The sequence below is a fragment of the Hyaena hyaena genome, unplaced genomic scaffold, assembly GCF_003009895.1.
Source record: "Hyaena hyaena isolate Hyena2069 unplaced genomic scaffold, ASM300989v1 scaffold_76, whole genome shotgun sequence".
Lineage (NCBI taxonomy): Eukaryota > Metazoa > Chordata > Mammalia > Carnivora > Hyaenidae > Hyaena > Hyaena hyaena.
This window is the reverse complement of record NW_024080709.1, coordinates 1,140,861-1,152,137: the sequence shown is the minus strand read 5'-3', so window position 1 is coordinate 1,152,137 and position 11,277 is coordinate 1,140,861. Positions and strand designations below refer to the sequence as shown.

At 43.6% G+C, this 11,277-nt stretch overlaps 1 protein-coding gene across 1 annotated transcript in view; it reads left to right on the top strand.

Moving 5' to 3' along the window:
• Nucleotides 1–207: 207 nt before the first annotated feature.
• The window catches only part of RRN3 (RRN3 homolog, RNA polymerase I transcription factor), a 28,362-nt gene continuing 17,292 nt past the window's right edge, over nucleotides 208–11,277 (top strand). The window contains exons 1-8 of the mRNA XM_039233636.1: nucleotides 208–314; nucleotides 1,563–1,668; nucleotides 2,310–2,366; nucleotides 7,152–7,241; nucleotides 7,352–7,481; nucleotides 7,892–7,951; nucleotides 8,393–8,456; nucleotides 9,488–9,557. Coding sequence (XP_039089567.1) covers nucleotides 226–314; nucleotides 1,563–1,668; nucleotides 2,310–2,366; nucleotides 7,152–7,241; nucleotides 7,352–7,481; nucleotides 7,892–7,951; nucleotides 8,393–8,456; nucleotides 9,488–9,557 — 666 coding nt within the window. The 5' untranslated portion in view covers nucleotides 208–225. The remainder of the gene's footprint in view (nucleotides 315–1,562; nucleotides 1,669–2,309; nucleotides 2,367–7,151; nucleotides 7,242–7,351; nucleotides 7,482–7,891; nucleotides 7,952–8,392; nucleotides 8,457–9,487; nucleotides 9,558–11,277) is intronic.

The following is an 11,277-nucleotide window of genomic DNA, read 5'->3' as shown; positions in this document are numbered from 1 at the left end:
GGAGGGGGCGGGGAAAGTCCTCCAACTGAGAGGAGGGGCCCGGAGGCCGGGCGGGGAGGAGAAAGCTGCGGCGGCGCTCTAGTCCGCCGGGATCACCGAGCGCTCACGTGGCGCTCCTGATTGGCTGGAGGCCGCCGCTCGTGCGCGCGTCTTCCGGGCCACGGGGGCTGCTGGAAGGCCCACGACTTCCGGTGAGAGGCGCAGTCGTCGCGCTTGTCGGGCCCAATGGCGGCTCCGCTGCTCCACACGCGGTTGCACGGAGATGCGGCAGCCTCGGCCTCTGCAGTCAAGACGCTGGGGTCGTCGAGGACTGGGTGAGAGTCCGGGACCCTTTCTTCTGCGCATCTGGGACCAAAGGCTAGGACCGGGGTTAGGAAAGCGGATGTGAAAGGGCCTGGGGCAGAGCTGACGGCGTCCTGGCAGCAGCGGGTATAGGGTCATCTCAAGTTCCCGAGAGTGAGCCCGTGCCCTTAAGCGGGCAGTAAAGGTGGGAGAGGAGCCGGGAAAATGCGTCTGTTCTCCGCCCCAGAGTCCCCTTTTCTCCCCAGCGGGCTCCCGCTTAGCGTCCCAGGCCTCGGTACTACCTCATTCCCCCCCCCCCCCCCCTTTTCTTCCCGTAGATTTGGAGAGAGTTCTCTGGGCTGTTTGAATAATCAGGAGAATGCTGTCATTGATGGCAAACTGACGCTTAATTTTTTTGTTGGTGTTTGAAATTTGTTTCCACGTACACATTTTCTTAAGTCTGATTTCTCCCACTTAAAGCCCCTCACCCCCATAAAACATTTTGAGGTTCAACTTTGAGAGTCAGTCCCGCACCCACTACTCTGCTCTGTTTAAAGGAAGAAAACTTTGTAAAATATTTAGTATAATATCATTCATGGGGTTTATTAAGCACCTCTAGTCTGTATTAGACCCTGGAGACCGTAGTTTATCAAAAGAGACAACGTCTCTGCTCTCAGCAGAGCTTACGATCTAAGGAGGGAATAAATAGACAAATAAAGGAAAAGAATGGTTTCAGCTAGTGATGACCTGCTTGTGAAGAAATAAAACGGGGACCAGGAGAGAGGATTGGTGTCTTTTTACTGGTCCCTCTGACGTTGGAGCTTCAGTTTGAATGAGGGCGAGAGTCCAGCTCTGTCCAGATCCGGAGAAGTAGTGTTTCTCATAGAGCGAACAGCAACAGAAGTGGCGACCAGCTTGGCAAGTTTGCAGAATAGAAAGGACACTGTGGTTGCAGTGTGTTCGGTGGTTGGAGAGGAGGCCAGCGAGGTAGGCAGGGGCCAGACTAATGTAGGACATTGAAGCCCAGGGCCAAGAGCTTGGATTTGAATTTTAAGTGAGGTGGAAAACCTTTGGAGAGTTTAACTGGGGGGAGGGGGGGCGTTGTAGGATAGCATGATGTAATTTGGGGGAAGATCATTACATCACTGAATGAAGACCATTGGGAGGTGAGACTGGAAGGGAGGAGGCTTTAGCGGTAGTCCCACTGAATGGTGTTGGCTCTTCTGGTTTTTCTTATTTTCTGTCCTGCACTTAATAGTATGATTATCTTGGTTCTACAGACTTTCAGATATGCTCACATTAGAGAATGATTTCTTCAGTTCTCCTCCAAGAAAAACCGTTCGGTTCGGTGGGACTGTGACCGAAGTCCTGTTGAAGTACAAAAAGGTAAGAGGAGACAGCGTTGAGGCCTGGTGTCATTTTGCCCTCTGCATGATGCTGTCAGCTCAGAATTAGAGTCATAAGCTCTTTGCTAAGGTTTGTATCTTCAAATATTTTATTTACATAGAATCTTAATAAAAACCTTTAGCAAGTGCTGGAATAAAAATCGTTAGGTCGGAGTGTTTTATTTCTGAAAGAACTACCTGAATGTTGCTTTGGGACAATAAACCAGATCTGGCAATGGGGGTTTACTTTTTTTGTTTGTTTTTGGTTTGGTTTTGTGGTAATTTAGAAGTGATTCTATTAAATTTTCGCAACGGAGGGAAAATAGGAATGTTTGTTTTCTCATATATAAGCATTTAATTGCATATATGCGAATGGAAGGTATCTTGAGTATCAACTGTGATATTCAGATGTCCGTGAGACCTGAATGTGAACAGCCTTTTAGTAGTCGTTTTCTTTTTTTCCAAGCTGCCTAGCTCCACCAACGTGAGTTTGTAAATGGTTGTAGTTATGATTTTATAATCCACAACTGATGTGTGAAAGTTATGCTGGTCCTTTTGTTAGCAATTAGAAGTCCTACTGTTGATCTTTAATAGGAAACTGAAGCAAGCAAAACTACTTTTTTTTTTTTTGTCCTTGTATAGGGCGAAACAAGTGACTTTGAGTTGTTGAAGAACCAGCTGTCAGATCCGGACATAAAGGTAATGACTTTACGTTTGATTGTTAGCAGAGTTACTGCCACTTTGGATGGATTGAGTTTGCATGTTTGGTCCTGTTCCACGCTCTCGATCTGGCTCTCTGTGGGATCTCTCACTTTACTGCAGTGGTTAATGCAGGGGGCAAAACCAAGAGCACTTTTGCCCCCAGGGCACATATGGTGCCAAACTGGAGAACATTTTTGGTTGTCACACCTGGGGAGCTGGAGGGGTCCTACTGGCATCTAGTGACTGGATGACAGGGACGCCGCTAAACCTCCAGCCATGAATGCACAGAGCAGCCCTCCACAACAAGGGGCTGTCACGTCCTCACTGTCAGTGGTCTTCAGTTGAGAATCCCTGCTTTATCCTCCCTTTCTAATTTTTATTAATGTTTACTTATTTATTAAAAAAATTTTTTTTTAAGATTTATTCATTTTTGAGAGAGATAGAGTGTGAGTGGGGAGGGGCAGGGAGAGAAGGAGACACAGAATCTGAAGCAGGCTCCAGGCTCTCAGCTGTCAGCACAGAGCCCGATGTGGGGCTCAAACTCAAAAACTGAGAGTGTGATCTGAGCTGAAGTTGGATGCTTAACCAACTGAGCCGCCCCAGCACCCCATTTCCTAGAATCTCTTTCCTCTATGCTGCATGCAACTCTCAGGTCTCTCCGATGCTAAAGCGAAAACAAAAGATGACTTGTCTTTCAAGATATTACTCTTTTAAGCATTTTCAGAAATGTTTCAAGAGGTGTACCTTTCTAAATACCTACCTATCACGTAGTCACAACTGAGTAAGTTTTGTTTCCCTTTTCTTCCCTTACTGCCCAGTTTTGGAAAGAATGGTGGAGGTAGGCAGATCGCCTGCAGTAAAATTGTTACTCTGCTGCTTCGCAGTGTGTGTGTGTGTGTGTGTGTGTGTGTGATCGAGGGCAGCTTGTTTAACCTCTGCGTCTGTTTCGTCTTTACAAAGTCAGCAAAACGATAGAGGTATTTTAAATGTAGCGGTTTTCCAGGATCCAGTGAGCTAATGTGTGAGAAACATTTGGAACAGCCACTGCCTGACAGAGGGCTTTGCAGTTGTTAGCTGACATCCGTGCTGACAGTGCGCACTTTCACTGCCTGTGCATGTTGAATCCGCTGTGAGAGCCGTTGCTGTGATTTTGTGACAGATGGTTTCTGACATGCTCGTTTCAGTGGACTTTTTTTCAAGCCTCACACTAAATCCTTCTAGCTGTTGATGCTGTTGGCTGCCCACTTTTTTGCTGCTGTTAAGTTTATTTATTTTGAAAGAGTGTGAGGGAGGTGTGGGCTTGGGGGAGAGAATCCCAAGCAGGCTCTGAACTGTCAGCTTGGAGCCCTATGTGGGACTCGAACTCACGAACTGCAAATTCATGATCTGAGGCGAACCAAGAGTTCGATGCCTAACCAACTGAGCCACCAGGCGCCCTTGGCGGCTCACTTCGTGAAACATTTCCTTTGGGTTCTAAGATCTCCCCGTCTTCTTATCACTTCCCTTTAATCATTCTTGTGACGGGGTCTTAATTTGCAGATGATCCTTCCTGTGTGATCTCCTAATGCCCTCTAGGCTTTGGGATTCACTGTGTCCTTATAACTTCCAGATTTGTATCTAGAGCTCAGATGGCTCTTATGGGCCCCAGACCAGCCCTAAGTCATGCCGGTGCGCCACACTTGGCGTTCTCTCTCCCCCGAGCCCGCTCCTCTGCAGCCTTCATTCTATGCTTAACCGATTGCATGCTCACCTTGTTCTCGGGCTAGGAACTTGGGGGCTTTCTCACCCCTTGTGTCCATTGATGCCATTGATTCGCCAGGGCCTTTGGAGGAAAAAAAACATCCTTAAAGACTTCTTGCCTTGTTGGTGCTCTTGTCTGGATCCTTCCCTTAATTCCTGTAGGTTACCTAGGTTCCACTTCTCTGTCTCACAGTCCTTCCCCCCCCCCCGCGCCCCCCACCAGTTTTACCCTCCACAGTGCAGCCTAACTCATCTCTAAAGCACATGCTAAACCAGTCACTGTCCTGTCAGAAAACCTCATGTCTTTTGCAGGAAGTAAGAGCTTCTTAGCACGGTCTGCGACATTGTTTATGTGTTTAAGCTCGCTAGGTACTTTATTCCATGAATTTGCCACATCTTTTCATTTTTTTTTTTTTAAATTGGAAAAAAAAATGTTTTTTAAGTAATCTCTACAACCAGCGCGGGGCATTACTTCTTTTCATCTTTATCTCTTTGCTTGTGCCGTTTCTTCGCAGCTGCTATTTTTCCACTTTATTTCCTATCTGTGTGAGCACGGGCTCTGGCTACCTGGCTCCCCTCCCTCACTGGCTTTGTAACTGAGGGCAGATTTGCTGCGCTTCCGTGCCTCAGTGTCCCCATCTATAAAACGGGAACCAGTGGCAGCACCTACTACTGGTGGAACGGTTGTCAGGATTAAAGGGGTTAATCTATGTGAAAATTTTCGCACAGCACCTGGCATGGCAATTACTATATTAGTGTTCACTGTTAGTACTACTTGATCTACTAAACTCCCACTCTTTGAGATCCAGCTGAGGTGTCCTCTTCAGTGGAACTTTCCTTGGTTCTCTCTAAGCACGTAGGTGTTTGTTCACTCCGTGCCCCCCCTTCCAGCAGATCTTCCTAATCACAGATCCGGCCTACAAGGACTCTGGTCCTTATCTGGCCCCTCCTCGGTTCCCAGACTTACTGTTGGCTTGCTTGCCATCTCCTCTAGCCGGAGCTGTACTTTGGTCTTCTGAACACGTCCTTGTCCCTCCGTGAGGAGTGTAGCCGCCAGAGAATACCCACTCTGCAGACGCAGCACTGGCGCGCTCTATCAAGCTTTCCCACACCCTCACGTTCTTCTGTCGGTTCAAAGGCCATTTTCTTTGTGTCCCAGTGTATTTTTTGTTACCGGCACTTCTCCTTGGTACCTTCACATACCAAGAAATGCATCAGTTGTGTCTTTATTAGTTCAGAGAGTGTTGTAAGTAATTTGCTTTGAATAATGGTTCAGTACTAAAGTACTAAAGACCGCGTGACTCGTTACTTTAGAAAATGCAGCAGTTTAAATTCTATCTTTATGATTTTGTTACACTTTTTAATTTTTTTAGCAGAAAAGAAATAGGATTGAGTTAACGTATTTTTATTTGCACATAATTTAGCTTGTCTTCACTGCTTCAGGCCTTGGTTAAGCCACTTAACGTATCCTTAGAGGTTGTGGACATATGAAATTACCATGGTGCAAGTGAGTTGTGATTTACTTTATTTTACTGTTAGCTTTCTTGGGGTTTCATCAGGAAGGAGTCTCAGTGAAGTTTGTCACAAATAACACATGGAAGGCAGCCGGTAGTTGGATGAAGGTGGGGAGAAGGTGGTGCGCTGCTTCTGTGTGGAGCAAGGGATTGTGGGGGAGAGGACGGAGCATAGGCTTTGACCCAGATAGACCGGTTTGCACCTGGTTCTTTATTAGCTTCTCGAATGGTCAGATTGCTTATTCATTTCTCTTACTCTCAGTTTCCTCAGCTATAAAATGGGAATAACAGGAGTCCATTTTCAGCATTGTTAGGATTAGTAAAAGATGCGTTTGTATGATACAGAACACCATACCTGGCATCTGGTGTGTTCTGAATGATAATCCCTATCAATAGTCTGTAAATGTAGGTACAGCCTTGTCTGTTAATGGTTTATCAGTATAGGTACAATACTGTCTGTAAAAAATCTATCACTACAAGCAAGGTGCCTGGGTGGCTTAGTCTGTTGGGTGTTTGACTTCAGCTCTGGTCATGATCTTGTGGTCTGTGGGTTCTGGGCTGACAAGTGGGAGCCTGGAGCCTGCTTGGATTCTGTGTCTCTCTCTCTCTCTCTCTCTCTCTGCCCCTACCCCCTTGCTCTCTATCACTAGAAGTACAGTACTGTCTGTTAATAGTCTACTGTTACAACACATTGCTTTTGTTTATTTTATATGTCCCTTTCTTGTGCTGAGTCTTTATTTTAAAAAAATATTTTTTTTAATGTTTAATTTTGAGTGAGAGACAGTGCAAACAGGGGAGGGCAGAGAGAGAGAGGGAGACACAGAATCTGAAGCAGGCTCCAGGCTCAGAGCTGTCAGCACAGAGCCCAGTGCGGGGCTCTAACCCATGAACTGTGAGATCATGATCTGAGCCAAAGTCAGATGCTTAACCAACTGAGCCCCCCCCCCAGGCACCCCTCTTGTTCTGAGTCTTAGCATTAAACATTTCTTTCGAAATTGCAGGTTTTAGTTTTTTATGTATAGTGTGTGTATGTGTTAATACAAATGAAATATGTTCTATTTTTTATTTTTTTGTTTACTTTTTACTTTTATTTCTTTTTAGAGAAAGGGGGCAGGGCACAAGTGAGCAAGGGGCAGAGAGAGAGAATCCCACGAGGGGCAGAGTGGGAGAGAGTGAAGTGGGGCTCGCCCAAAGTGGGGCTCGAGCTCACCCGAAGTGGGGCTTGAGCTCACCTGATGCAAGGCTCAAGCTCATAAATCATGAGATCATGACCTGAGCTGGAATCAAGAGCCAGACACTTAACCTGACTGCACCACCTAGGCCCCTGCATTCCTTTTTTTAAAACTGGAAAATGTAACTTCTTTCTGTTTTGAATTTTCATTCCCATTTTGGCTTCGGTGCAAGTTTGTGACTTTTTTCTCCTAATTTAAATACTATTAGTAGATGTTTGGTGCAAGATAGGTATTATCTCTTCAGTTATTTTAGAGGATTTGTGATTTTGAAAGCACTTCTCTTTGTTCACCCAAAGGATGACCAGATCATTAATTGGCTGTTAGAATTCCGTTCTTCCATCATGTACTTGACTAAAGACTTTGAGCAGCTTATCAATATTTTATTGGTAAGTTTTCCATTTATTTCAGACTCCTCTATGTGATTTCAGTACTTCGGAAACAGAATACGTTGTATCAGTAAAATGTTTCTTTTCTCTTTCTCTTCCTCCCCCCGTAGAGATTGCAGTGGTTAAATAGAAGTCAGACTGTGGTGGAGGAGTATTTGGCTTTTCTTGGTAATCTTGTATCAGCGCAGACTGTTTTCCTCAGACCGTGTCTCAGCATGATTGCTTCACATTTTGTACCTCGTAAGTGGTTCTCTTTGCATTTTCATTTTTAAAGTAGCTCATTATTAATATACCACCTCGGAACACTGTGGGCATCGTGTCAACATGGACAATTCTGAGCTGCCTGTTAGCAGTTTTGGTACCTGTCTGTTTTCTATAGTGATGTCTGTAGAAGCATCTGGATTTGTTGCTGTGATTTTTTTTTTTAGTTGTAATTTACATTAATGAGATTTTGATGAAGTCTTAGAACTCAGACATTTTTAGCTTATCTGTAAGGTTACTTGGATTTTTTTGGGGGGGGGTATAAATTATTGTACTAAGTTTGGACAGTGGAAAAAATCACTTTTTTGTGTAGCTGTTGATTGTTTAGGTCATTGATTGTTTAGGTCAGTGACAAAAAGAATAACGTATCTTGTTTTTCCCTCACAAAGCCCGAGTGGTCATTAAGGAAGGTGATGTAGATGTTTCGGATTCTGATGATGAAGACGATAGTAAGTATAAAGGGGATTAAAACGAGGGATGCCGCCTGTGCCTTACAGAATGCGAGAGAATGTGTGCTCAGTGAGGAAATGCAGGGTGGCCCCAGGAGCTGTTCTAACGGGCAGGCAGCAGCCAAGGGCAGCCTCATGGAACATTCTTAATACCTTTAGCATGAATGTGTCAGCCGCTCTTGGCACGTTATTTATTTAATTAGTCCAGTTAGTCTCTGTTGAAAGTTGGTGTTGGAGAAAAATACTTCAAATTAACATTTTGCTATTTAATTAGTCCAGTTAGTCTCTGTTGAAAGTTGGTGTTGGAGAAAAATACTTCAAATTAACATTTTGCTAATAAATGACTCCGTTTTGGTTAGTGGGTGTCTGTAGCTTAAAATACATACCTTCTCAGTTTTCGACTTTACTTTTATGCTCATACTCTCACTTTTCTCCTTGTAGATCTTCCCGCCACTTTTGACACCTGTCACAGAGCCTTGCAAATAATAGCAAGATATGTCCCATCGTGAGTATCCTGTTACTGGTTTTTGGATCATGGTCATTAAGTCTCAAAAAAATGAGACTCAATTAGTAGGAAATTACTATGTTCATAGCGTCAAAACTCAGGTTGTAGGCTACGTGTTTCTGTAGCCTGTGTCAACATCACCTCCTACAAAATACGGCATCATAGTTTTCTGTTGTCTTTCATTGTTTAAGTTACTTAAAAATTAATATAAGAACGACTGACTTAATATTATTTAAATTACTGAGAACTTGGATGCACACTCTCTGAAGTGTGTGTGGTGGTGGCTGCAGTTCCGCTTTTACCTTCAACAGATACTGTGTCTGGTAATTTTCAATGAGCAACCCCCATGTGCCTGTGTCATTGCTGTGTCAGTAAGAATTGTGGTTGTGATGTTGATTACATTTTAATTTTTAAAAAATTAAGTTTTGGGGTGCCTGGGTGGCTCCATCAGTTGAGCGTCTGACTTTGGCTCAGGTCATGATCTCACGGTTCGTGGGTTCGAGCCCCACATCGGGCTCTGTGCTGACAGCTAGCTCAGAGCCTGGAGCCTGTTTCGGGTTCTGTGTGTCCCTCTCTCTGCCCCTCCCCCACTTATCTGTGTTTCTGTCTCAGTAATCGTAAACATCAAAAATTTTTCTTTCAAAAGATAAAAAATTATAGTTCTAAGAGAAGTTTAAATTTCTTTTGGGGGGAATGGACTTCAAGTTTCCTCTGTAAGTTTATTATTTGCTAACTTAAAAATTACCCAAGTTGATAACTTTTTCTTGTTTTCAAAGTAATACATGGGCATGCTGTGGGAAACATTTTAAGTTTTAAACTGAAACTCTATTGCTTTTGTAGGAATAAGAATTCTCCTTTAATTTGCTGTTGATACCAAAGTTAATAGATTATTTTCCCATACATTTTCTCTGAAGCTATGCATTTAAGTTGCAGTTACTTGAGATAGTGATTACCATTGCCTTTTGCGTCCACATTTGCTCCAGTTAACATGGATTGGTTGATTTCCTTTTGTTTTTTTATTTTCTAATTAGGACACCGTGGTTTCTTATGCCAATACTGGTGGAAAAATTTCCCTTTGTTCGAAAATCAGAGAGAACATTGGTAAGAAGTCATTTCATGGGGGAAATAATGGAAAAGTTGGGAGTTATTTTTAGGTCATGTTATGTGTTTTTCTTAGTAGGTGTCTCAGATTAAACGCAAGACTAAGAGTTTGACCCAGCTTCCTTTATTAGGAACTGACTGTGGATCCCCATTGCCTTTTTCCCTTATGCAAGTCAAGGGCAGAGTCCATTTCAGAAATATCTGAATAGGCTTATTGATTATACAGATAAAAATCACTAGAAGTAATAGTTTATGTATTACCAATTGGAAACATGCCTTATTTGAACATGAAGGCAGAACCTTCTGTAGTAGTTTCCTTGGGCATAGCTTTTTTTTTTTTTTTTCTAAATAAGGTATTGTAAGAGATTCCTGGGTGGCTCAGTTGGTTAAATATCCGGCACTTGATTTTGGCTTAGGTCATGATCTTGCAGTCATGAGATCGAACCTTGAGTTGGGCTCCACACTAAGCATGAGGCTTGCTTGAGATTTTCTTTCTCGCTCCCCGGCTCATGTGTACACGTGGGTGCGTGCATACTCTCTCAAAAAACGTAGTCTATGAAGTAAGGAGTTAGTAAGTTTTGCTAATGTATGTGGTAGTCTCCTTCAAGTGGAATATTATAAACCTTGCATTTCTTATTAATGTGGATGAAAAAATCCTCAACACACTAGAAAACTCTATTTAGCAGCATAAAAAGAGTTATGCACTATGATCAAGTAAAATTTATCCTAGGATGGTTCATTTAATACCCGTTGAAATTAGCTAATGTAACTACCATGTCTGTAAAATAGATGATAGCAACCACATGGTCATCTCAGCAGATGCAGAAAAGCATTTGACAGACACGAAAACCTTTTCATGACAAAAACAGAAGGGGACTGTGTGAACCTGAGAAAGGACACATGGAAAACTCACACGTAATATCACACTCTGGTGAATGACGACAAGCTTTCCCTTACCATACGGAACAAAACAAGGATGTCTCCTTTCGCTCCCTTTTAAAACATGTTTGTTTGTTTAATTGTATTTTTGAGAGAGTGTGAGGGGCGGGGGGGTGGGCAGCAGAAAGAGAGAGGGAGATAGAGAATCCCAAGCAGGCTCTGTGCTGGCAGCACAGAATCCCACATAGGGCTCAAACTCATGAAACTGAAATCATGACCTGAGCCAAAAGCAAGTTAGACATTTAACCGACTGAGCCACGTAGGCGCCTCAAAGTTTATTTTTGCTAGAGAGTGAGAGCATGGGGTGGGGGGGGAAAGTGAGGTGGAGAGAGAGAGAGATAATATCCTAAGCAGGCTCCACATCAGAGCCCAACTCGGGACTTGAACCCATGAACTGTTGAGATCATGACCTGAGCTGAAATCAAGAATCAGACGCTCAACCGACGGCCACCCAGGAGCCCCTGCTTTTGCCATTTTTGTACAGCATGGACCGCAGGTTCTAGCAGGGGCAGTTAGGCAAGAAAGGGAGAAGATATCCAGGTCAGAGAGAAGTAAAACTGTCTCTATTTGTGATAATGTGATCTTAACATTTAGAAAAATCCTAAGGATTCCTCAGAAGCACTATTAGAACTAAAATGAGTTCAGCCTGGTTATAGAATGTAAGCTCAGTACACACAAGCCAGTTGTATGAGACAGTTCAATGGAGGAAAAGAATAATCTTTTCCACAAATGGTTGTGGGACAAGTGGAAATCTACATGCAAAGGATGAGGTAGAGCAGAG